General features: G+C 37.2%; 1 protein-coding gene across 1 annotated transcript; it reads left to right on the top strand.

Annotated features, from left to right (window-relative positions):
- The first annotated feature begins 8490 nt into the window (after positions 1 to 8490).
- Positions 8491 to 24274, top strand: LOC135157831 (uncharacterized). The gene is made up of 5 exons (XM_064114809.1): positions 8491 to 8890; positions 16750 to 16901; positions 20434 to 21152; positions 22252 to 22491; positions 22900 to 24274. Exons 1-5 carry the CDS (start codon positions 8819 to 8821, stop codon positions 23670 to 23672), a joined length of 1956 nt encoding a protein of 651 aa, XP_063970879.1. The 5' UTR covers positions 8491 to 8818; the 3' UTR covers positions 23673 to 24274.
- The last annotated feature ends 252 nt before the right edge of the window (positions 24275 to 24526 follow it).

Here is a 24526-nt window from a genome sequence, read left to right as displayed (position 1 = left end):
TATCAGTAGCAGAGAAAAAATGGGGTCTGTGGGCGATTTATATGTAGCCCCCCCCCCCCCCGAAATGTTCAAAAGAGTCATGGAAACTGAAAAAGGAGCCCTGGAATTCCCCATTCTGTCACCATAATATACAGCTTTAATGTTGCAGACTTAGAGGCTGTTCTCACTACGTTCCTAAAACTAGTTTACTGGAAAGTAGTTTAGTGGAAACTAGTTTAACGCGTAGTGAGAACGGTCAAAGCGGTCTTGGAAGCGATCTTCCAAACCAGTTTGGAAAACCACCTCGCGATGTAGTTTTCAAGATCGCTTTGCCTCGTTAAACAGGTTTTAGCCTAAGTGAGGACACAACCGTTCGTCGGGAAGCGATCTTCGCACATTTTGAGCACGCTACTCCACACGACAGGTGTAGAATGCCATGCTGCGGTTTCGAATTTCGCGCGAAATGTGTCACCCCACTGAGAGCGTTTCCATAGCAACAAGAGCGCTTTACGTGAAGTGATTTTGAAAACCACTTTCGTGTGATCAAGTGGGAACGCTAGCAAAGCGATCTTCCAAAGTGGTTCCCTGAATCGGTTTCCAGTAAACTACTTTTAGAAAGCGTAATGAGATTGAGAACGGCCTCTTAGGCAGTTTGTTGTGAAAAGTAGCCCCTGAAAAGTAGCCCCTGAAAATTGCTTTCATTGGTTCCAAATGCTGGAACAACATTCCAGATGAACTTAAATTATGTCCGACTTTGTTAACATTCAAACGTAAATACAAGGCATATATACTGCGTGTAGATTCTTAATATACTTAGCATGTATATTTTATTCTCTTTCTTCGTAATCTTTTTTATTCATGTCAATTCTCTATTCTCATTCTTTTTTCCCTATCTCTCTCCCTTTTCTTTCCAATCCCCTCTCGCTAATTTCTGCCTGTCTGTCTCGCACTTCCTGTTTCTCATGATATGAATGTATCTTTTTACTTTTACTCTGGGATTGCCCTCGATAAGCGTCTTTGGCTTTTTGGCAATTCCTCCGTATTCAGATTACATTATGTTCTGCTTCTTTGGTTAATTTGTATTTTTTGTATTTTTGTCATTCTTAATTGATTCTTTTTTGTATATTTATCATGTTTTTTATATTGTACAATTTGAATTTGAATATGGATATAAATGAAAATGAAAAAAAAATATATATTTTTAAAAAATCATTTTTTGCCAAATCAGTAGAAAATCTGCTGATCAAAGGGGTTTATAGCATTGCCATGTTTTGGCTTGCTTTTTCTGCATGTGCAGTGTGTGTACAGTATGTTGGAGGCTTACATAAATTCTCAACATGTTAACCATTCTAAAAAATATGCTTTGATCATTAAATGTACATGTACATGTATAAATTGCATTTTTGCATAATTTGTATGTAAAACATAAAATGTGGGCGCGTCGTCTAGTGGTTCTGACTCTCACCTTTCAAACAGAGGGTCGTGGGTTTGAATTCTAGCCGTGGCATGTTTTCCTTCAGCGAGAAATTTATCCACACTTTGCTGCACTCGACCCAGGTGAGGTAAATAGGTACCGGCAGGAAATAATTCTTCGAAAAGCTGTGTGCACCTGAATCGGTAGCCTAGCTTAGCCGATTAATAATAATAATAGCAGGGCCCGCTGGGAGAACAGTTTTCGGAACTGACGTGGCTACCCTGGATAAATATGCCATTATTATTATTATTAATTGGGGACTTATGGACCATAGAATAATTAAAAGCCAAATTTACATTCACTGTAATGTCTCTTTTATGGTCATGAAATTCAATTCTAGATCTGTACTCAAATAATTGAGAATGCCTGCTTCCCTGAGCACTATAAAAAGGTAATGGGTATTTATCCAATTCGCGTTCACTCATGCAGACCTTCATTTTTGAGGAGCGCGATATCGCCGGCGCTCCTACCGCGCTCCTAAAAAAAATAAGGAGAGCAAAAAATTGCGCTCCTAAAAAAAAAAAAAAAAAATTGCTAAAATTTCACATTTTACATCTTTAAATCCATGAAATGGCCATCTATTTTCCATAATTCCTCGAAATTATTTTGTTTTAGTTGAAAACTATCAGAAAAATGAAGAATATTCATCTCTTTTCCGACTCTGATTTGAATTTAAACTCGGTAAATATTGTAGTCCCATTTGTAGATTTTCATGGCAACACCATGGAAGTCTACATGTGGGACTACAATATATATATTTTTTTTTTAGCAGGAGCACGATATTTTGTAAACGTATTGACCCAGGCCTAGTTTCACCACAGATTAATTAATAGCTACACAGCTATTGCATATATACGATGTTAAGAAAAATCTACAATTTATCATACATGTATTGTATTGAATTGATTTGAGCTCCTCAAGGAGAGCGATTCTGAGGAGCTCGATTGAGCTCCTCAAAAAAATAAGGAGAGCGATTTAAAGAGCTCCACGAAATTATAAACGTGAAGGACTGCTCATGCATTAAATTTCAATTTAATAATTCCATGAAATATGCTCATACAACCTAAATTGATCATGATTGATCATTAATTCATCACAGCGCCCTCAACTCTGCAAGTTCCAAAGGACTCGCCTCTCAAAGACTGAAAGAAATTGGAACTTTAATGGAAGTCTAATTCCTGCCCAGCCTAATTTTTCATACCCTTTGTTTACATGTAAGTGTGTACTGCTCACTCATGCAAGAAGAGTTTTTTTGGTGTCATTTGAAAGTTGACTTTATTTGCTTTCCATTTATACATTATACATATGTACATGTACATGTAGGTCTTCCTCCAAAGAAACATAATTTTTATTTGGCAGCCATTTCAAAAGTGAATAGTTTTTTTTTGGAGACGCACTATAGATAGCAATGGGTAAATTATGCTAATGTACAAGAATTGAGTGAATGCAAAAATAGATGCATGTTCTTCTTCCGAAACTGATACTAGAATAATTTTTGAATTATTTATTATCTGTCGCAAAATCAGATTCTCTCTTTAGGGGAAGTTCATTGTGACAAAAGTTAGTTTACGCGAGATTTCTTCCAAAACTGATACCAAAATATTTTTTTTGAATTTTTTTCTTATCTTACATGTATCTGTAGCAAAATCAAAATTTCTCCTTAAAGGGGAAGTACATTGAGACAAAAGTTTACAGGAGAGTTCTTCCAAAACTGAAAAAGTGCCAGAATACTTTTTTTGATTTTTTTCTTATCTTGCATGTATCTGTTGCAAAAACAGATTTTCTCTTTATTAAAGGTCAAGTCCACCCCAGAAAATTTTTGATTTTAATAAATAGAGAAAAATCAAACGAGCATAACGCTGAAAATTTTATCATAATTGGATGTAAAATAAAGAAAGTTATGATATTGTAAAGTTTCACTTATTATTCACAAAATAGTTATATGCAAAACTCGCTGACATGCAAATGAGACAGACGATGATGTCCCTCACTCACTATTTCTTTTGTTTTTGTCTCGCCTGCGTAGCGGAGCGAGACATAGGTATCACTATTTCCGGCGTCGTCGTCAACAATTGTGTTGTACACCCAATAACTTTCTATAGCTTCGAGGTGGGATCACCAAATTCATACCAGAGGTCCATCTCCTGAAGGCACAGGTCAAGTTCGAATATGAGTCGAATTTGAATAAGGTCAAAGGTCAAAGGTCAATTAACTTTCCATGACTGGCACTGTGCTGTGTTGTACACACAATAACTTTCTATAGCTTCGAGGTGAGATCGCAAAATTCATAACAGAGGTCCATCTCTTGAAGGTGCAGGTCAAGTTCAAATGTGAGCCGAATTTGAATAAGGTCAAAGGTCAATGAACTTTCCATGACTGGCACTGTGCTGTGCTGTACACACAATAACTTTCTATATCTTCGAGGTAGGATTGCCAAATTCATACAAGAGGTCCATCTTTTGAAGGTGCAGGTCAAGTTCGAATGTGAGTTGAATTTGATTAAGGTCAAAGGTCAATGAACTTTCCATGACTGGCACTGTGCTGTGTTGTACGCATAATAACTTTTTATATCTTCGAGGTAGGATTGCCAAATTCATACAAGAGGTCCATCTCTTGAAGATGCAGGTCAAGTTCAAATGTGAGTTGAATTTGATTAAGGTCAAAGGTCAATGAACTTTCCATGACTGGCACTGTGCTATTTTGTACACACAATAACTTTCTATAGCTTCGAGGTGGGATCGCCAAACTCGTAACAGAGGTCCATCTCTTGAAGGTGCAGGTCAGGTTCGAATGTGAGTTGAATTTGATTAAGGTCAAAGGTCAATGAACTTTCACACTACTTTGTTCCTCTAGTGACATGAACTTTATAATTTTATACTTTTTAACACTAACATTTTACTTCAGAACTCAGTACTCTCTATACCTGAACCAGATTTTGTATTTTACTTGTTTATTCTTTAAAAACTGTTGTTATTTATTTAATGAGCTATAGTTCTTGGCACCATTTATAATATTCACACACATTTGCCAATGGTACAATAGAAAAGCTGTCAAAGTTTCTTAAATGTTACCCTTCAGATTTGACATGCAGTCTCTTCATGACTGCAATACAGTATGCAGGCGAGACAACGCTTGGCGTTTGCCTTGTTTATTGTTTGAATTAAACAATATTTCATTTTGTACAGGTCTGGCAATAAGGACCAACTTGACTGAATCACATAGTATTAATCAATGGTAATTCCACATGTTCAGGGATGAATTAATCATTGTTTCACTTGTCAATGAGGAGAAAATTAGAATATTTCATATTTCATATAATAAAATACAAAAGAAATAGTGAGTGGGTAATGTTATCAGTCTCCTCATTTGCATACCGACCAGGATGTGAATATAACTGTTTTGTGAAATTAAGCGAAACTTCAAAATGTCATAACTTTCTTATTTTACATCCGATTTTGATGAAATTTTCAGTGTTATGCTTGTTGGATTTTTCTCTTTTTATTCATATCAACTTTTTTGGGGGGTGGACTTGTCCTTTAAAAGAGGAAGTTTGAGAGGAGAGGACTCTGTCAGGAAAAGACAATGGTAGAAAGTGTACATGTACTTCTCTTTTGAAATGGTCTGGATATGTGCAAGCAGGAAAAAAGACATACGAAAGCTGGAAATATTTGAAAAGCAAGTCTGTATTTAAAAAAAAAAAGAGCCTTCTGGATAAGAATATGATAGTCCCGGGAGGGGGGAGGGGTTATTAATTATACGGGTAGTAGGCATTTACATGTATATAGCGCTATCTATCTAGAAATATTCTATTCCGAGGCGCACAAGAAAAGAGAGAATGAGTGTCAAAGTGCCAATAACTATACTAGAAAAGATAAGACTTCAGTTTAAAAGGTCTCCAGTGATGGTATAATTCTTAAATTCAACGGCAAATTATTCCAGAGAGAAGGTGCTGTGGCAGAGAAAGCTCGTGCACCATAGGCTACACGTGTCTTGGGAGTCTGGTGTGAAGATCTTAGGCTACGAGCTGGTGTATAAGGCATGACAAGGTGTTGTAGATATTTTGGTGCCATACCATTAAAATACTTTCCAAGTGAGAAGAAGTATTTTTAATTCTATACGCTTCCGGATTGGCAACCAATGTAACTTTTGGAGAATTGGTGAAATGTGTTGATATTTTGACCTACCAGTTAAAACCCTGTGATATTATCAAAAAAATTCCCAATATGCCATTTTTTCAAAAATTCACGAGTGACTTTTCATCAGACATACATGTATCATTTCATACCCCCTGCTCTGAGTAAAATTTTTTCATTTTTCATGTACTGTTAATGGACCCTAAAGCCCCCATCACACTTATTCGGAATCAGCAGGAATCAAGCAGAAGCTGGAACAAAAAAATATTATAAAAATCTAGAAATTTTTGGGAGGAACTTATGAATTCACCAAACTGGAGTTGAAATTCAGTAAATTGACCAGGTGAATCATCATACACTAGTCAAAATGAACCGCAATGGAGTCAGATTGATAATTCGTGCTACATTCTTGGACATTCTAGGCGCATTCTAAATATTCTGACTGCATTCTGAGTGCATTCGAAATATTTTTGTCATTTCTTTTGGCCGTCCTGAAGGTTTTGGTCATGTTCAAAACATTCGAGGGGTATTTTCGAACGGTGTTCGAAGTAGATTTAAATGACCAACTGGTGGTCGAACAATAGTCCTTTCATTCAGGCCAATTCTGCTTGATTCGGAATAAGTGTGATGGGGGCTTAACAGATCATTGTCCAGAATATACATGTAATTTACATGTATAATACATCATCCCAACAGAGCTGCTTGCAAGTTGCATAACATCACTGTTATCACAGTTTAAAGGGGAAGTTCACCCTGACAAAAAAGTGTATTTCAAAACGAGCAGAAAAAATAGTTTGACAAAATTGGTGAAGATTTGAGGAAAATCCATCAAAGATTTACAAAGTTTATGAGAATTTTTTGTTTTATTTATGGCGTCATATGTATGTATACCTGGGATGCAATACCATTCCCCTTTCAGGACTTATGCTATAAACTATCATCTCTTTTTTTATATACTTTATATACCTGTAATACTGTTATCACTTTATACGTCTGTATTTTAACAATATCATATGGACTGATGATTGTATATGTATTATCACCATTGATTGTTTTTAATTGTATATAATTGTATTGTTTGTTATCCAGGGCCTCATGGAAGATCAACTTTTGTTGAATGAGCTACCCTGGTGAAATATGAATAAATAAATAAATAAATGTACATGTATGTATGTGAGCATCTTTCCTTGTAGCGTGAATTTGAAAAAAAATGAATGAAATGTCATTTTCTAAAAAAAAATTGATAATGGTATTTAATTTGTCAGGGTGAACTTGCCCTTTAAGCACTGTTAAAATATGTAACTCTCTTGTAAACTTCTTTGATGGATATTCATCGACCTTTCATTCTCTCATTTTCTGCTGAGTAAAACCAACTTTCATCAGGGTGTAATTCTCCTTTAAAGGTCAAGTCCACCCCAGAAAAATTTTGATTTGGAAAAATACAGAAAAATAAAACTAGTATAACTCTGAAATTTTCATCAAAATCGGATGTGAAATAGGAAAGTTATGACATTTTAAAGTTTCGCTTATTTTTCACAAAACAGTGATAGCACACTTCAGTGACATGCAAATGAGACAGTCGATGATGTCCTTCACTCACTATTTCTATTGTTTTTTATTGTTTGAATTATACAATATTTAATTTTTTACAGATTTGACAATAATGACCAACTGACTGAACCATATAGTATTAATCAATGCTAATTCCACATGTTTAGGGAGGAATTAATCGTTGTTTCACTTGACAATGAGGGGAAAATCAGAATATTTCATATAACAAAATGCAAAAGAAATATTGAGTGGATGACGTCATCAGTCTCCTCATTTGCATACCGACCAGGATGTGCATATTACTGTTTTATGAAATTAAGCGAAACTTTAAAATGTCATACCTTTCTTATTTTACATCCGATTTTGATGAGATTTTCAGTGTTATGCTTGTTGGATTTTTCTCTTTTTATTCAAATCAACTTTTTGTTGGGGTGGACTTGTCCTTTAATAATTGAAGGATGGAAGAAGCAGATGTTTAGGTCAAAGAGTTTCCTGGACTAATGCTTTGTAGTCTACAACTCAGCCGCTTGTTGGAGCACATGTGGATTGTGTTACCGAACACTTTTCATGAATTCAATCAAATCAAACACATTATTCTCATAAAATTCACCATAAATACACAAATACCCACAAAATATGTGAAACTTTTGTGGAAATGATTTTTCTTATTTACGATATCAGCTTCCAATCGGCCCCCTCTTCGCATATATGTGAAATATTTTGGTCTCTTGAAAAAGGTATTGTATATGTGTGTTTCTATGGGAAAAGTTGAGAAAACAAAAATCACTGATGATGAGCTATTTCGACCATATTTTATTATTTTGAGAATATAACTTAGACTTTGAAAATGTCTTTTTGACCATTTGTCATCATCGCTCTATTGTTCCCCTTTGGAAGGATGTTGCAATGTTTTGAGCGTATGAAATTATTTTCTTAATAATACGCGTGCATATGATGCGCGCGTTCGGTAAAACAAGGCCGGTCAGTACTTAATACAATCACTTACTATATACATGTACATGTAGGACCTATAGGCTGCCTGCAGTTATACTCCAAGGTCAAGTACATGTAGGCCTTACATGTACAGTAGATCAATAAACCATGAATGATAAAATTGATAAAGAGTAAAAAAGAACATATTCAAGTAGGCCTATATTTTTATTAGAATAATGTTATGTTTGTTAATCATTATGTTATTTGCTTTATGTTGAGATATGATACATGTACTTTGTTTATTATTGGAATGTGTAAATAAATAAAACGAAATAAAATAAATTAGTTCTGTACATTGGTAGGGTCTGAGTTGTGAAGACTATGGTGATGCCAGATACTGATGTATGTTCATCAGATATTATGGTGGACAGATGTATACAGTACGGTATGTACTTGTAGGCCTGTATACATATAATGCAAAGCCCACAAAAATACAACGGTAAACACAGAGAGATAAAAAGGAGTGGTGTTATAAATACTCCATGAAATTATAAATCCAACAGGGAAGGAAAATATTGCAGCTAGGTGTTCATCCGTCATGAAACATCCGTTTATTTGATGCTTTTGCTAGTGCCATCATATTTATGGTGCCAAGGTTCAGTTGTAAAAAAATGCCACTGCTCTTGCTGGTAATATAATCACATTGGGACATCACTACAGTCTACTATTGTAGCTGATTGTCAGCAACATGGGCTACATTCACTGTCATCGATTGCTTCAGTTTGCATCAGTGAAAGTTACTAGGATTGTTTGCCTACCGGTATGTACACCAAGTAAAATGTTACCTACACTTGCTATGTTTATCTGTTTATTTTTTATTTTTGGCCTTTATATACTAACTACACTGTACATGTATTACTTATTTTTGGAGGTCTGTATTTAACGAACATTAATTGTATTATTCCTGGCTAGAGCAGAAGCTACAGAACAGCTGTTACACGTAAGCTCTACATGTACGCAGGGAATAATTTTACTTCTCAAATTTGATTACATACTTGCCAACACTGTTGATTGAAAAATCAATAGACTTGAGGGAGCGAAGCGACCGTCTGGCGGGAGAATGGTAAATGCCGGGCCCGGCTGTCTGATCAAACTTTTTGAGATTTACAATGTAGACCTAAATATGGGACATTCTATTCACTTTTTGTAAGCACGATTGTAACCAAAGCTACTGTTATTTTGTTCAAAGTCTCGCCTCAGTTTTTATAAAATAAGGATAACATTTTCATATTATTTGTTCATATTTGAACACACAACCTTCCCATGATTGTGTGCGCAAGGATTATCCAGTTACACGGGCCGTTGTCAATAATGTTTCGATTCACACTGATGAATATTCATGATGTGTAGACTTTGACTAAATGAACCATATTTTGTCGTCGGGGAAAAAAGTTGGCAGGGCAATATTGCAGACGGGCGACAAACAAATTATATACTCCAGAATTTCATTATTCAAAAATTTCAGGTGTTAATAGTTTCTTGCAATTTAGCCGCTCCCATTCATTCATCATTTTAGAACCGCTACGAACATGCACAGCAACGAACCTTGTTTTTATTTTTTATTTTTTATTTTTTGAAGACAAAAATAAAGAATAGAACATTTATAACATTTTGATAAACGGAACATGTTTCGAGGTGTCGCACCTCATCATCAGCCTGAAAATTATAAACAGAGTCATTGGTATTTATACAGTTAGGATGTCAAGTAAAATTTCAAGAATGTAGTTACATAAGATTACAAGGAATGAATTCAATTGTTAAATGGAGTGAGGTAAAAAAAAAAAAAAAAAATTTACAGTGTCTATGGATTTATCAGATAGGGGTGGGTTAATTAAATGGATAACATTATTTGTAATTGTACACCTGTTGGTTTAGTTGAGGTTGTTTCCATTTGATGAAAAGCCCTTCTTTTATTTTTAGTTGAAAATCTGTTTGAGCAGTATCGAGAATTTTGAAACAGTGGGTATTGCATTCTGACAAGCATTGGGGTGATGATTGCAGGTGTTTCCAGATATGGGAGTTTTTGTCCTTCCCCAGGTGCTCCTGTACTCGTGTCTTATAATGACGCTTGGTTTGACCAATATATTTTTATTTTTTTTAACACAATGCATGTTTTGCCTCGGTATTGATAGCGAGTTTCCGCAAACCGACGGGGATTGATTCTACAACAGGGTAAATCTATCGAAAATGCCCGTCAAATTACAATGAACAGCTGAGAGCTCTTTGTCTAAAATTGGTGAACCGGGACAGCTGATCGCCAACGGTGTCCCTGCAGTCTGGGACACCGTTCTATCCAGTATTTCACGATTTTAAACACATTTATGTGAGAATATTCAAGCATTAGAGTTTTATGCACAGTACTAGCAAAATGGGAAAAATTGGTATTGTGTTTATAATAGTATGTCAAAATCTGTCACAAATTTATTCTCTTTCGCTTCGCTCGCTCAAAGATTTTTTTCTCAATAAATGTACCCTCTAGCATGTTAAGCCTTATGAAAATGTTAGGCTTATTAATATTGCACAACTGATCTGATCTCAAAGTGTCTCGTATTTCGACTGTCCAAATCTGGTCACCATGAGTTGAACTTGTAGCCAAATGTTATCACAAACAAAATGACGGAAAGTTGAAGTTCACGATAAAGTGCATGCTGCATTGTGCAAAATCATCAATATTCATATTTAAAGCTGTGCAAATCTTGTTAGAATTCTTAATTCCGGCTTAGTATTTATCATGGGCTAAGAAAGAAGGTCTTATGAGTAATAAAAAAAGATGAGTGTAACGATAATCTGGGTTAAACTGTAGACTGAAAAGCACACTTGTATTGTAAACAACCTTTGTTTATTGGTGGACCTGCCCTTTATGACTCTTCTTAACCCTATAGCACCTACAGATTATAATGCATAATGGCAATCTCTCACTAGAGGAAATAATAGAACTGGTCATAAGTAGGCATTGTTCCCATCAAATCGAAACAGTTTTTTATAACTTTATTTTTGTTCATTACAAGTTATATTTATTTTGTAGCATAGGACCTGTTTAATAGAATGGTACATGGCAAAGTTCAATCAGATGTACGAATATATTGACCTTTGCTTTGAGAAATAAAAGCAAAAGTTCAGGTTTCAGCCGCCCCAGTCCCACGCCTTCAAAAAAATTTAAAGTATTACTGACAGAATGAAAATAAAACTAGTTTTCGCCAAATGTGGGATAAAATATGTCAAAAATTAATTCCAACTCAAATCTGAATTATTCATATCGACTTCGATGTCACTCTGCGTGATATCCAACGTTTTGATGAACTCTTCATCGTATAGCAACGCCCGAGCTTCTGGTTTTCCGAGACGTGGAAGCAGCCATTTTTGCTGAGATCGACTGCGCAACAGTCTGGAACTTGCAACACACCGATGCGTGTCAATCGGTTTTTGTCTCACCTGCATAGCAGAGTGAGACTATAGGCGCCGCTTTTCCGACGGCGACGACGGCGGCGGCGGCGTCAACACCAAATCTTAACCTGAGGTTAAGTTTTTGAAATGACAGCATAACTTAGAAAGTATATGGACCTAGTTCATGAAACTTATACATAAGGTTAATCAAGTATCACTGAACATCCTGCATGAGTTTCACGTCACATGACCAAGGTCAAAGGTCATTTAGGGTCAATGAACTTTGGCCGAATTGGGGGTATCTGTTGAATTACCATCATAACTTTGAAAGTTTATGGATCTGATTCATGAAACTTGGACATAATAGTAATAAAGTATTACTGAACATCCTGTGCAAGTTTCAGGTCACATGATCAAGGTCAAAGGTCATTTAGGGTCAATGAACTTTAGCCAAATTGGGGTATTTGTTGAATTACAGCCATAAATTTGAAAGTGTGTTGGTCTAGTTCATAAAACTTGGACATAATAGTAATCAAGTATCACTGAACATCCTGTGCGAGTTTCAGGTCACATGATCAAGGTCAAAGGTCATGTAAGGTCAAAGAACTTTGGCCACGTTGGGGGTATTTGTTGAATTGCCATCATATCTCTATAAGTGTATTGGTCTAGTTCATAAAACGTGGAAATAAGAGTAACCAAGTATCACTGAACATCTTGTGCGAGTTATAGTAGTTTTCAAAATCAGCACTGCTGCTATATTGAATCGCGTGATGCAGGTGAGACGGCCAGAGGCATTCCACTTGTTCTCTATTATACTCAATAGGAGCATACACTTTTCTATGCAGATCTATATAGCAGCCAACCTATACAGTATGCACACGCAATATTAGCACGGTAAATCATATACAAGAGATACTATAGCGCAAATAAAACGTACGGGCGGTAAAGGGCGGTTCAGTGTGAAACAGGAAGGGCGGTCTCGGGCGGTTCAAGGACCATTTGGTTAAACAGCAGTTCAGTTTGGTATGAGAAGTTTATCATCTGGTGTTGGGATCAGATAAGAAATTCTTCAAACAAATCAACCTATCCATATGTACATTGTAATACTAAACTTAAGCACACATACATGTACTTGTAGTGTGTGCTTTTGTGTTTTGCATCACAATAAAGGGCTGTTACACCTAATGTACACCAGGAATTATATTACCCTGAATGAGGCATTTTGGAGAAAAGATATAAACATATATTTTGCCCATCTGATTGATTAACTCAACAGAAAATACATCAGCCATGGTTCAGCTTTGACTAGGGACCATGATATTCATACTCGGGGGGGGGGGGGGGGGGGGGGGCACTTACATTGACGAGTGGATACCATGCGCGACCAAAAAAAACACGTAAGAAGGATGTCTTTTTCAAGATAGGGCACGTTACGTACTTAACGTAATATTAAAGGGTGTCAAAAACACTAAAATAATGAAAAAAGGGTATCTATTTGCGCTAGGAAAGCTACGTGTTTAGGGTCAAATTTGCGAGGGTATAAAAAAAAATGTTTTAATTTTTATAAAGCCAAAGGATGTACTTTTTGCCCCAAGAGTCAACACTACGTGTTTAGAGTACAATTTGCACGAGATGTGGGAGGTAAAGGTAAAACCGACGACCGACGTCCATGACATAACAACCAAAATATCAGTGCTGTACTTGTTTAGGGGGTCAATTCAGGGAATACTTGGCAAGATTATCGGTTTGTTTCCAATACTTGTTAAGGGTAGGGTTTCACACGCCAATACTTGTTAAGGGGTGCATTTTCAGAATATGGAAAATACGTGTTTAGGGTGCTTTTCGAGACCCCATGGTCGCGCATGGTATCCACTCATCAATGGAAGTGGCCCCCCCCCCCCCCCCCCCCCCCGGGATTCATACACGCCTCCTCCGGAAATTTGTCATTTTCCTATTGTGCCTACATAGAAAATTATTGGTCCATGATATCTGTATTCTCATTTCATCAAACCCAAGCGCAAGTCTGGTGTACACGCATGTGGACGTAAAGTGTATGTGCACGCCATCTGCATGATGCTAGCCTGTGGTGTACTGTATACAGTACTTTATGTCACTGTTACTTAGCCAGGATTACATGTGATACTTCATCAAGTTAACAAATATCCTGATTTCGGAAACAGGCAAACAGACATTGCTTCAAATAATAGCTTGAATTGGCCGGGGTTTGAACCTTCGACCTCCCGGTTGTAAGACGGACGCTCTACCAACTGAACCAACACACCGGTTGATGCATAGTTTTCAAGAAATGTGAATGTCTGTTGCTTTGGAAATTCATGGTGATTTAATAACAAAAATCAAAACAGAAATGGGTAAACAATTTTTTCATCTGTTGTATTTTGTCATTGAAAAGTGGACAGCATCTGCAAGAAAAAAGATTAGAAAAATGGGTGTTTTCATGCGCAGGCGGAACGTGAATAGAGTGTCTAAAACGCCAAAAATGAGGAAAAAGCCTATTAAATTTTGATTGCCTATAAACTTGAATCGAGTAGCGAATCTGAGACATCTGCACAAATCAGCATTAAGAGTGTCCAAGCGGCCTGCCCTTTAATCCTTGTTTAGGGTATTTTTTTACAGGATGATTCTCATGGATGCTAACTCTTCAATGGCAGTGACCACCCCCTCCCCCCTCTCCCCCCCCCCCCTGCCCTGGTTGATTGTAGAGTCTTGTGACTTCATAGAAGAGTAGCTCCTCCTATGTGATATCATTTTAAAAATATGCCATTTCTCAAAAATTCACGAGTATTTTTCATCAGACACATCATTTATACTCCCTGCTTTGAGCAAAATATTTTTATTTGTCATGTACTATTAATGGACCCTAACAGATCAATATGGCCGTCTGCACCAGCCCGAGTTTTCAAATTACCGCGCTATTTCTGATCTGAACAATCCCGAGATTATTTGTAATGGAGACGCAATTATCGCGCTAGTTATCGCGCTAGGTTGTAAGACGGACGCTCTACCAACTGAGCCAACACACCGGTTGATGCATAGTTTTCAAGAAATGTGAATGTCTGTTGCTTTGGAAACTCATGTTGATTTAATAACCAAAATCAAAACAGAAATGGGTAAACAATTTTTGTTTTGATCGACTCAATTTTTAAAAAGAATTCACTGAAAGCGCTGAGACACTCTTCTGGTAGACTGTTCCAAGAACTCTAATGACATGTACTTGAAGTTGAGGACTTTACATTGTACATGTAGGCCTGCATGCGAGTGCTTTGAGTGGTACACAGCAGTAAATTTTTATGCAGAAGTCATGTTTGTGGAAGGTGTGACTGTACTTTTTAATAAAATGAATCTTTCATGAGGCATGGGCCCTGATAAATGAAGCCATTCTGCCATACAGTGACAAATGGTAGCAATTCTCTTTTTTTTCTCTCTCAAAATTGACTTCTCTTTGTTTTGGATATTTCCTGTATGCTCTACAACATGTACATGTACTTATGATGCTGTAATAAAGGAATTGGAGTTGCATAGCCTTCAGTTTCTGAAATAGAGACGTTTCAGAAGCAATTAACTATTTCCTAATAAAACAATAACACACTTTCCCCATTTACTATTGACAAAAACTCTTTCCACGGAGTTGCTTCCTTTTGTTATTGGACAGCAGGGTTGGCTCAGTATTGATTGCAATCTAGTGTTTGGTTTTGTATCATGTTTACTGGATGAGGCAGGTACTACATGATAATTGGATTGTCAATCAACAGTTTTTTTTAATAAGCAGAATGGAATTATAGTAACAGCATATAATTTGGTACCAGTTGACATTTTGTAAAGTACTTTGCACAACAGCTTGTGATAGTTCACTATCATACTCTGTTTACAACTCTTATTCAAAGGGAAAGTTCACAAAAATTATGTTGTAAAAATAGCAGGAAAAAAATATTGGTGAAAGTTTGAGGAAAATTCCATCAAAGATTGAAATAGGTTATTTGTATTTTTAATAATAATAATCCGCTTTTATATCGCGCTTTAATCGGAAGGACATGTCTAAGCGCTTTACAGATATATTATTACCCAGGTCATCGGATTCAATCAGTCATTCCCGCACACAATGTGTGCACATCCTCCACTCCCTTGGGAGTATTTTATATACGATGTCATATGTGAGCAGTTTCCTCATATACACATATGTATGTCATCGAGTAAAAAGTCAATAAAATGTCCTTTTCTCAAAGAAATGAAATGGTTTTTACATGTATTGTACCACCAGTTTATCAATGTCAGACAAATCATATAACACCCGTTCCTGAAATTTTAGTCAATGATTGTTCTCATTACACATCTCCACTAAAGCTGGTTTCCACTAAGCTAGTTTTAGAACTTTAATGAGAACGGGGTCTAATAGTTCATGTATCATGATATGCCCATTCCTGAAATTTTAGTCAATGATTGTTCTCATTACACATCTCCACAAAACTGGTTTCCACTAAGCTAGTTTTAGAACTTTAATGAGAACGGGGTCTAATAGTTCATGTATCATGACATGCCCATTCCTGAAATTTTTAGTCAATGATTGTTCCCATTACACATCTCCACTAAGCTGGTTTCCACTAAGCTATTTTTAGAACTTTGATGAGAACGGGGTCTAATAGTTCATGTATGTATAACGCCCGTTCCTGACATTTTAGTCAATGATTGTTCCCTTTACACATCTCCACTAAAACTGGTTTCCACTAAGCTAGTTTTAGAACTGTACAGTATCTTCTTCACACATTAAAGATAAATTCCAGTTGTGGGGACAATCTCAAAATGACTTTTTACAGAATTTAATATAATGATCACCAAAGTGTCTGTATGAAAAAAAATATGTGCCAAAGGATTCTGGAAGAAATTGTGTAATTGCTGAGAAATAAGCAAAATAAGCGCGGATTCTGTCACTTACGTCGGGTCTTTATTCCAGCAATAATAATACAGTGTCCCACGTGTGCCTATCTGTGTTGGCGATCTTCAGTGTGATCGTTTTTAGCTTAGATATTATGATTTCACAAAGTTCAGTTTATGTAACTGTACCAGATCTAGATCCACGATGATATAGTAATACTTAACCTTGGTTTTACAGACTTTCTCACAAAATCAGTATTTTACTGCAACTACAGTCATTTAGCTTTAATTTACATTTTTCACACTTTCATTCTTGTTTATCTCTCTCCCCCTCCCCCTCCTATACAGAGAAACATGTCTTCTATGGTAAGAACATACATGATGCTATGCATAGCAGGTCTGCTTGTGACTGTCTGCATTCTCATGATCATGTATCGGGATGATAGCGCCGATGTCAAAGACGTTGTCAAGGTCGATTCTTCATCCGATGATGCTCCACCGTGAGTACATTATTTTTTAAAAATATTTTTATTCAAACCATGTTTTCGTTCAATAGCTCAGTCGGTAGAGCGGGGGTTTCGGACTAAGGTGACCCGGGTTCGATTCCCACTTGGTGCACTAGGCAATAATCCTCATTACCAGGTCCTTGGAGAAGACCTTAAGCTGTCGGTCCTCTGGTTGCTTGCTTACAATCATTCATGCTTTCTTAGCAATGAGGTAAAAAATCACCACCATTTACCATTAGTTGGATTTACATGTATAGTAGAAATTGTAGAAAATCAGAGCTGCATCTTTTGCTTGAAAATCTTGCAAGCGTCCTTTCATTGCCATTTCTCACATTTCATTATAGACAAAACAATGGGGCTTGTGGGAAAGCTGCTTTTTTAAAGACATGGCACAGACTTTGACATGGTACCTACATGTAAATATCTGCACCATCAATATCGTCACAGCTGAACTCGCAAAATTTAGGATTTGAATTGTGAAATTTATCATCATCTATGTAAATGTACGGGGATGATATTACACACAATACTAGTAGATTGATAGACTTGTACGTAGTTACTTCATGGACAATTTTGGTCAAATGACCTTTCATTTCTTTCAATGAGATAGGCAGATTTCAAAGCAAGACATTATGTAAGGATGCCTTACATAGCAGGATGAAGAAATTGAAAAGACCAGGTGACTAGAATAGCACACCATTGAACGCTCTATCAAGGTATTTTTTGCATTTCTACTTTGAATGCATAATGTACTTGGCAAACTGTGAAATACCAGTTGTTCGTGGATGCATTGTTGTGGATGTAAGCGAAAAGCACAATTCAAAAGAATATATGAATGATCAAGACATCAAAGATGGTGCTTATCTTATTAATTTGTAAACCACCATGTCAATAGTACAAATGACCTTCCTCTGATCATGCGCATAATTTTCTGATCATGAGCAGAGTGGAACTACGAACTGGCTTATACATCATGCAAAAAAATAATTTTTAAATTAATAAACTTTCAACAACTAATACTACCTGAATCTGCTACAAGCTTTAAAATGGCAACAAATGGGGATTTTCCAGGGCTCCCTTTTTTTTAGTTTCCTGTGCTGTTTTGAGCATTTCAGGGGCTAAATTGCCCCATCCCCATGTATTTTTTCCCCTTTAACACATGATCTCAAATATCCACTTTTATTTCTATTCAGTATTCAATTCTTTATTCCATTTCCATTCAAAACATAATACAAAGTAATATTTAAGTAATACAAATCAAATACAATTTTACAGACGAGCATTTTTACTTCGTAAGATTAAAGTTTTCACCTTTTGAATTTCCTTGGATGTTTTGGGAATTTTGGGGGCTAAATTGCCCCATCCCCATGTATTTTTTCCCCTTTAACACATGATCTCAAGTTCTCAATTATCCATTCATTATGTGCACATTTTTTTAGTTTTCTCCTTTCAAGTTTTCCCATTTCTACTAAAAAACAAAATCAGAAAACTGATTACCAGGGTCATGAGATATACCAGGGTAAAAACAGACTGAAATGTTATTTTCAAGTTTATTGTCAAGATTGGATTTCCCTTTTAAGAAAGGAACCAGACATGAAGTTTGATTCAATAGACTCTGTGGCAGGGGTTGAGATTCTCTTTAGGGAATCCTCTGACATTTATGGTCTAGAGCCTACATTGATACAGGCAGGTTTCATAAATTATGTACCATGTGTTGGGGTAGAGTCTCTCATGCTCAGTATTGGAACCCCATTTGCACTAAATAATAAAACCTTATTCACTATCCCTAATTATTAGAACCGCATTTCTATCACCCAATGTACATGTAAGAACCTCATTCACACTACCCAATATTAGAACTGCATTCACACTAACCAATATTAGAACCTCATTCACACTGCTCAATATTAGAACTCCATTCACAGTGTTACACCCAATATTACATGCAGAACCTCGTTCACACTATGCAATATTTGAACCCCATTCATATTTCCCATTATTAGAACCCCCTTCACACTGCCCAATATCAGAACCTCATTCACACTTATCAGAGCCTCATTCACACTAGTGACACCACCCAATATTAGAACCTCGTTCACACTACCCAATATTTGAACCCCATTCACATTTCCCATTATTAGAACCTCCTTCACACTACCCATTATTAAAGTCTCATTCACACTACCCAATATTAGAACCCATCCACGCTACCTTATATTAGAACCTCATTCACACTTTCTAATATGAGAACCTTATTCACACTAACCATATTAGAACCCCATTCACACAATCCAATATTGTAACCTCATTCACATTACCAAATGTAATAACCTCATTTACACTACCCAATCGCAAAATGTTAGAATCTCATTTACACTACACTATATCAGTACCATATTCACACTACCCTGTATTATAACCTTATTTACACTATCCAGTATTACATTAGAACCCCATACAAATTACTCATCATTGAATGGCTCAGAATGGTATGTAACCCACCAGAATAGATTTTTCAAATGCAATAGTATTCCATGCAGAACCCTATTCACACTACCTGATATTGGATGGTTCAGGATAAGAAATATGTATGTGTTGGGGTAGACTCTCTCATTCACCAATATTACTTGTGGAACCTTGTGGAACCCATTTCACACCACAAAAAATGATTGCTCAGAATGGGATAGCAGATGTATTCAATGAGGTTAGGGCCAATATTGCACAAGTCAGATTATTACAATATTGACATACATGTAGGTAACAAGTAGAACATTAATATACTTAACACCAGCTGTGATCACAAAACCTATTTTATAATTCAATAAAATGACTAGTGTGATTTTTTTTTTACCTTTACATTTACATGTATGTCTTTAAAAGTCCCCAAATGATTTGGGTTGGAATATTAAAGATCTTTTATTTTCCTTGGGTTATTAATGGGCTACAAATCCCCCCTATATATGTTAAGATGGAAGTGTGGTACTTCAAGGTATGTTGGTATGGTCATTTCATTTACCGGTATTCCACAGATATTGTTCAATGACCAACATAAGCAGTCATTCTGGTATTTTCCTTGCTATTTCTGCAGCTGAATTGTGCAGCATTTGTAGATTACGCATGTTCATTAATACATGTATTACATTTACATGTGTCCTACAACATACAATGTAATTATTCAATTTCTCATTTGGTGAAAGATACCGGTACATTTTTTCATGTTGAATAGATCAATCTTTCACCTCATGTGATATTTATTACCAATTGCACTCCAGGTGGGTGTTTCATAAAGCTGTTCGTAAGTTAAGAGCGACTTAAAGAATGACTGGTGATCCTTTCTTGTGATAAATGGTATATTCATTGGCGATGGTTTAGCGCGTAAGAAGGGTTCACCAGTCATTCTTAAAGTCGCTCTTAACTTACGAACAGCTTTATGAAACGGCCCCCAGGTCTGCTATTCTCTATCAACTGTACTCACTTTTGATAGTCTTCAAATTGTACTACATATTATTCTCTCTTTTCCATGCAGGAACTCGCTAAGAAGAATCAAGGGTGCGAATATCAACAAAATGACGGGGGATGTCATAGACAAACAGCTCAACCAGATGGAAGATTACAGTGACGATGGCGATGATGATGCCGACGATCAGGATGAATGGAGCGAGAGCAGCTCTAGTTCTAGTTCTAGTTCAGTTGATGAAGATGCTTGGCTAGATCAGGAAAGACGACTCCAGGAGAAAACTAAGAAACAAGCTTCCATGAGGTTGGTAGGTGAAGCGGATGCTGCCTTGCAGAAGTCTGAAACACAGGACAAGTCTAGAACTGGTAATATCCGTACTGTTGGAGACAACCTGAGATACAGTGGCAGCGGTGGGATCGTTGATACTGGTGTTCTTAGGGGGGATATTCCTGTGGCACGGGGTGATATCCCCATAGCTCGGGGTGATATTCCTTTACCTCATGATGATTTCCCCAGGGACGGTGAGGTAAGGCTGAATCAGAGTGCTATGCACATCATGGCTGCTGACAGGATTGGCGCAGGTGGCAACATCGAGTTCGTCCAGCCTCAAGTGAAAGCCTTCAGGATAACAGACGATGGAGAACTAGAGCCGATGGACGCCAGCAAGGAAGGCGGAGGTGGGAACAATATGGTGAACATGAGAATCTCTGGCAGTGCAAGTAAATTCAAGAAATATGACGGCGGTGTGCAGGATCTTTTACGACATCCAGAACAGCATACTAGCATAGGTATGTACATAATGGTTGTACCGAGTGTGCTGTTGGACAGTCGTATATTCATATCTATAGTGGAGGAGCCATGGTTTGGTGGTTCTGACACTTACCTTGCAAACAGAGGGTCGTGTGTTCGAATCCCACCGCGGTCTGGCGTCCTTTGGCAAGGCGTTAATCCACACTTTGCCACTCTCGACCCAGGTGCTAAATGGGTAGGATGTGAAAGCCATTGTAGATTTTCCAGTACTGTGTGTGCCTCACCAGCAACTGACTGGAATACTCCCCATGGAGTGGAGGATGTGCATACATTGTGTGGGGGAATGACTGATTGAATCCGATGACCGGGATAATAATATATCTGTTAAGCATGTTAGACACGTTGTTCCGATGTATTAAAAGCGGATTATTGTTATCATTATTCAGCTTGAAAGTAAAGTTGATAATACTATAAAGAATAAAATTACATCAAACAGACAATTGTGTCACTCTCAATAAGGTTAATATAAAGACCAAGATGCAAATAGGTCTCGAAGTAAGAAGTACTAGTCAGTGTGGATGTTCTTCAATTACATCAGTTATGATATACATTTAGAGGAGCATTGTGTTATGTTATGCATGACATATTTTCAAAGCCATAAGTTGTTGATACTGTGTTTTTAACCCGTAGACTATTGAATTCTGTGATTCTAGTAGGCTTTGTACAGGGATCACTTGGTTCCAGTAGGCAATTGGTTAAAGCCTACTTAAATTGGAGACACTAATGAAATTCTTTTATTAATGCATATTCATTTTAGAATTAATGTGCCTGACTTTATGTACTTTTATAAATACATGTGCAAAGTGGATATTTCGCAATTTGCATTGAGTAAAGCTGTGATTTTTAGGGTTTTTTTATTCAAGAATTCTAAAAATTATTTTCCATCATATACCTTTAATATAATTTAGGGGACAGAATTCAATAGATTTATAAAAACATTCTGATATATTTTGATTACATTTTAAGGGCACTGTGTCATCATTCATTTGGCCCAAACCACAGAATATGATTTCTTTCTTGCGAACGGTTCATAGTAGTCCAAGTTCTTAGTACCAAAATGTTTCACTTTATCCACAGGGCGAAAGAAAGATTGTCCTCCCAAGAACAACATTGTGATGGTGAAGACTCACAAGTGCTCCAGTTCCACTATGCAGAACATCCTCTTCCGTTGGGGTGAGAACCACAACCTGTCCTTCGCGTTGCCCAGGACCGGTGTGTACCTTGGCAGTCCGAGCCCATTCAGCAAGATATACGTCATGGAATCCAACAACGGCCAGTACAATATCATCGCCAACCACATGGTCTATAACCAAAAAGGTATGTATATTGACAATTGATACACCAGGTGGGTGTTTCATAAAGCTGTTCGTAAGATACGAATGACTCTACGAACGACTGGTGATCCTTCCTTGTTCTATGTGATATCCCTAAGTAATTGATTTATGACCTAAGAACATTTTCCAGTCCTGCGTAAAGTCATTCGTAACTTTACGAACAGCTTTATGAAACACCCACCTGCTTTTGCTACTTCATTGGCAATGTGTTTTGTGAAACCATTCCCAAGGGTCACTCTCTTATTAGGAAAGTCATTGATTGATTGAATTGAAGTGAATTGAACTTTTTGAGGAATGGCCCTGCTGTTTAAAGACTTTTAATCGCAACTGTAATGGATTGAAGAGATTAAACCCATGCTCCTTTTTGATTTGTAACTTTTCATGTACACAGCCACAGAAGAACTGATGCCTTCCGACACGGTCTACATAGCACTCCTTCGAAACCCAGACACGCAATACGAAAGCATGTACAACTACTACCGCTTCGACGGGAGGTACCGAGTTAGACTGGATCAGTTCCTCAAGAGGCCTCAGCTTTACTTCGAGAGTGAGCCAAGGGTCACCAAACACGTCGGTCGCAACCCAATGCTCTTTGACATTGGACTTGATTCTCGTTATATGGAGCGGGAGGATCCAAGGGTAACCAGTTACATCCAGCAGCTCGACCAGAGGTTCGACATCGTTCTCATCGCGGAATACTTCAAGGAATCTCTGATACTACTCAAAGACATCCTATGCTGGAGTATGGATGATATTGTCTTCTTCAACCAAAACGCAAGGAGTAAGACCTCCGTGCGACCGCCGACTGACTCCATGAAGGCGCGCATCAGAGCTTGGAATTGGGGAGACAGCGCCCTCTATCAGTACTTCAATAGAACCCTCTGGCAGAAGATCGAGGCCTTTGGGTATGATCGCATGGCACGTGAAGTCGCCGAGTTGGACAGGAAGATCGAAGAACTCTCGCAACGCTGCATCGGTTCTACCAAGCAGGCGGGTGATAGTCGCGTCTACTATCCACCCGGTGTAAATGTTAATAGCTTTGTTCTCAATAGAAACGCTCAGGGGGACCAGCTGTGCGAACAGATGACAAGACCTGAACTCACATACATTGGAATCCTAAGGCAGAAGCAAGTGTCCCTGAATAGCCATAGAGCGCTGAGGTAGTATTCACTGACATCCATTCTGTCCACGTAGATTTTATTGCCTCTTGTACAGTATCAATAGATGAACCGTCTCTAGTTTTGCTACTTCGTCCTGTGCGCCATTTTGTCCTGTGATATTTATACAGTACTCAGTGTCTGCATTAAATGTTCTGCACTTTGATGGCATTATAAAGTGTTCTGCACTGTGCTCTGCAAGATCTTGTAATTCTTGTAGATAAATGAAAGTTATCAACTGCAACTGCTCTGTTACAACTTGTAAAATAAAAATAAAAATGTTGTCCATTTCCCATTGATTTATCCGTGTGCCCTGTCTTACGAATAATTGCGATTGATTCAAATCAAGTCTAGTTTGATTGATTAAAAATGGCTATCTCTTAATTTCACAAATCGTTGGCGTCCATCTGAACCGTTGTATCAGTCAATTTTGGTTAAAAAAACGTTTCGAGATTTTTACAGAAAATGAAAGTACAAGTCCTATTACATACATAGTTAAATTTTGAAAAGCAATTAATTTAGTTTCTGAGATATGTGGAGATTCTCACTGTATTGCTATACAAATTATTGATAAAATTCTTAAATCCCATTGCAAAAGTGTACTGTAGCAAAATGAACAAAAACTGTGCACACTTTATATGCAAATGCGCGGTCAGCCAAACTGTCTTATCAGCAATGCTTTGACTTGCACTTTAAAGAGTAATACAACATTTTGCTTGATCGCGCGCATTGAAATGGCTTTAAGGTCTGTTGTATCCCCCATGGCGTTTTTGTACAGGGAAAATCTAAGCCGCTCAAACCGAAATTACGAGCCTGTAGCTCTTTCGCAATATTTTCTCTGACTCTTGGTTTTGTGTAAAA

Source organism: Lytechinus pictus, unplaced genomic scaffold (assembly GCF_037042905.1).
Source record: "Lytechinus pictus isolate F3 Inbred unplaced genomic scaffold, Lp3.0 scaffold_20, whole genome shotgun sequence".
NCBI classification, from domain to species: Eukaryota; Metazoa; Echinodermata; class Echinoidea; order Temnopleuroida; family Toxopneustidae; genus Lytechinus; species Lytechinus pictus.
The sequence above is the reverse complement of the archived record's forward strand: the minus strand, read 5'-3'. Positions and strand labels throughout refer to the sequence as shown.

Coding starts and splice junctions, on each gene's coding strand:
- LOC135157831 (XM_064114809.1), top strand. CDS start 8,819: ATGGGCTACATTCACTGTCATCGATTGCTTCAGTTTGCATCAGTGAAA. Junction 16,902..20,433: donor TCATCCGATGATGCTCCACC/GTGAGTACATTA, acceptor TTTTCCATGCAG/GAACTCGCTAAGAAGAATCA. Junction 22,492..22,899: donor CATGGTCTATAACCAAAAAG/GTATGTATATTG, acceptor TCATGTACACAG/CCACAGAAGAACTGATGCCT.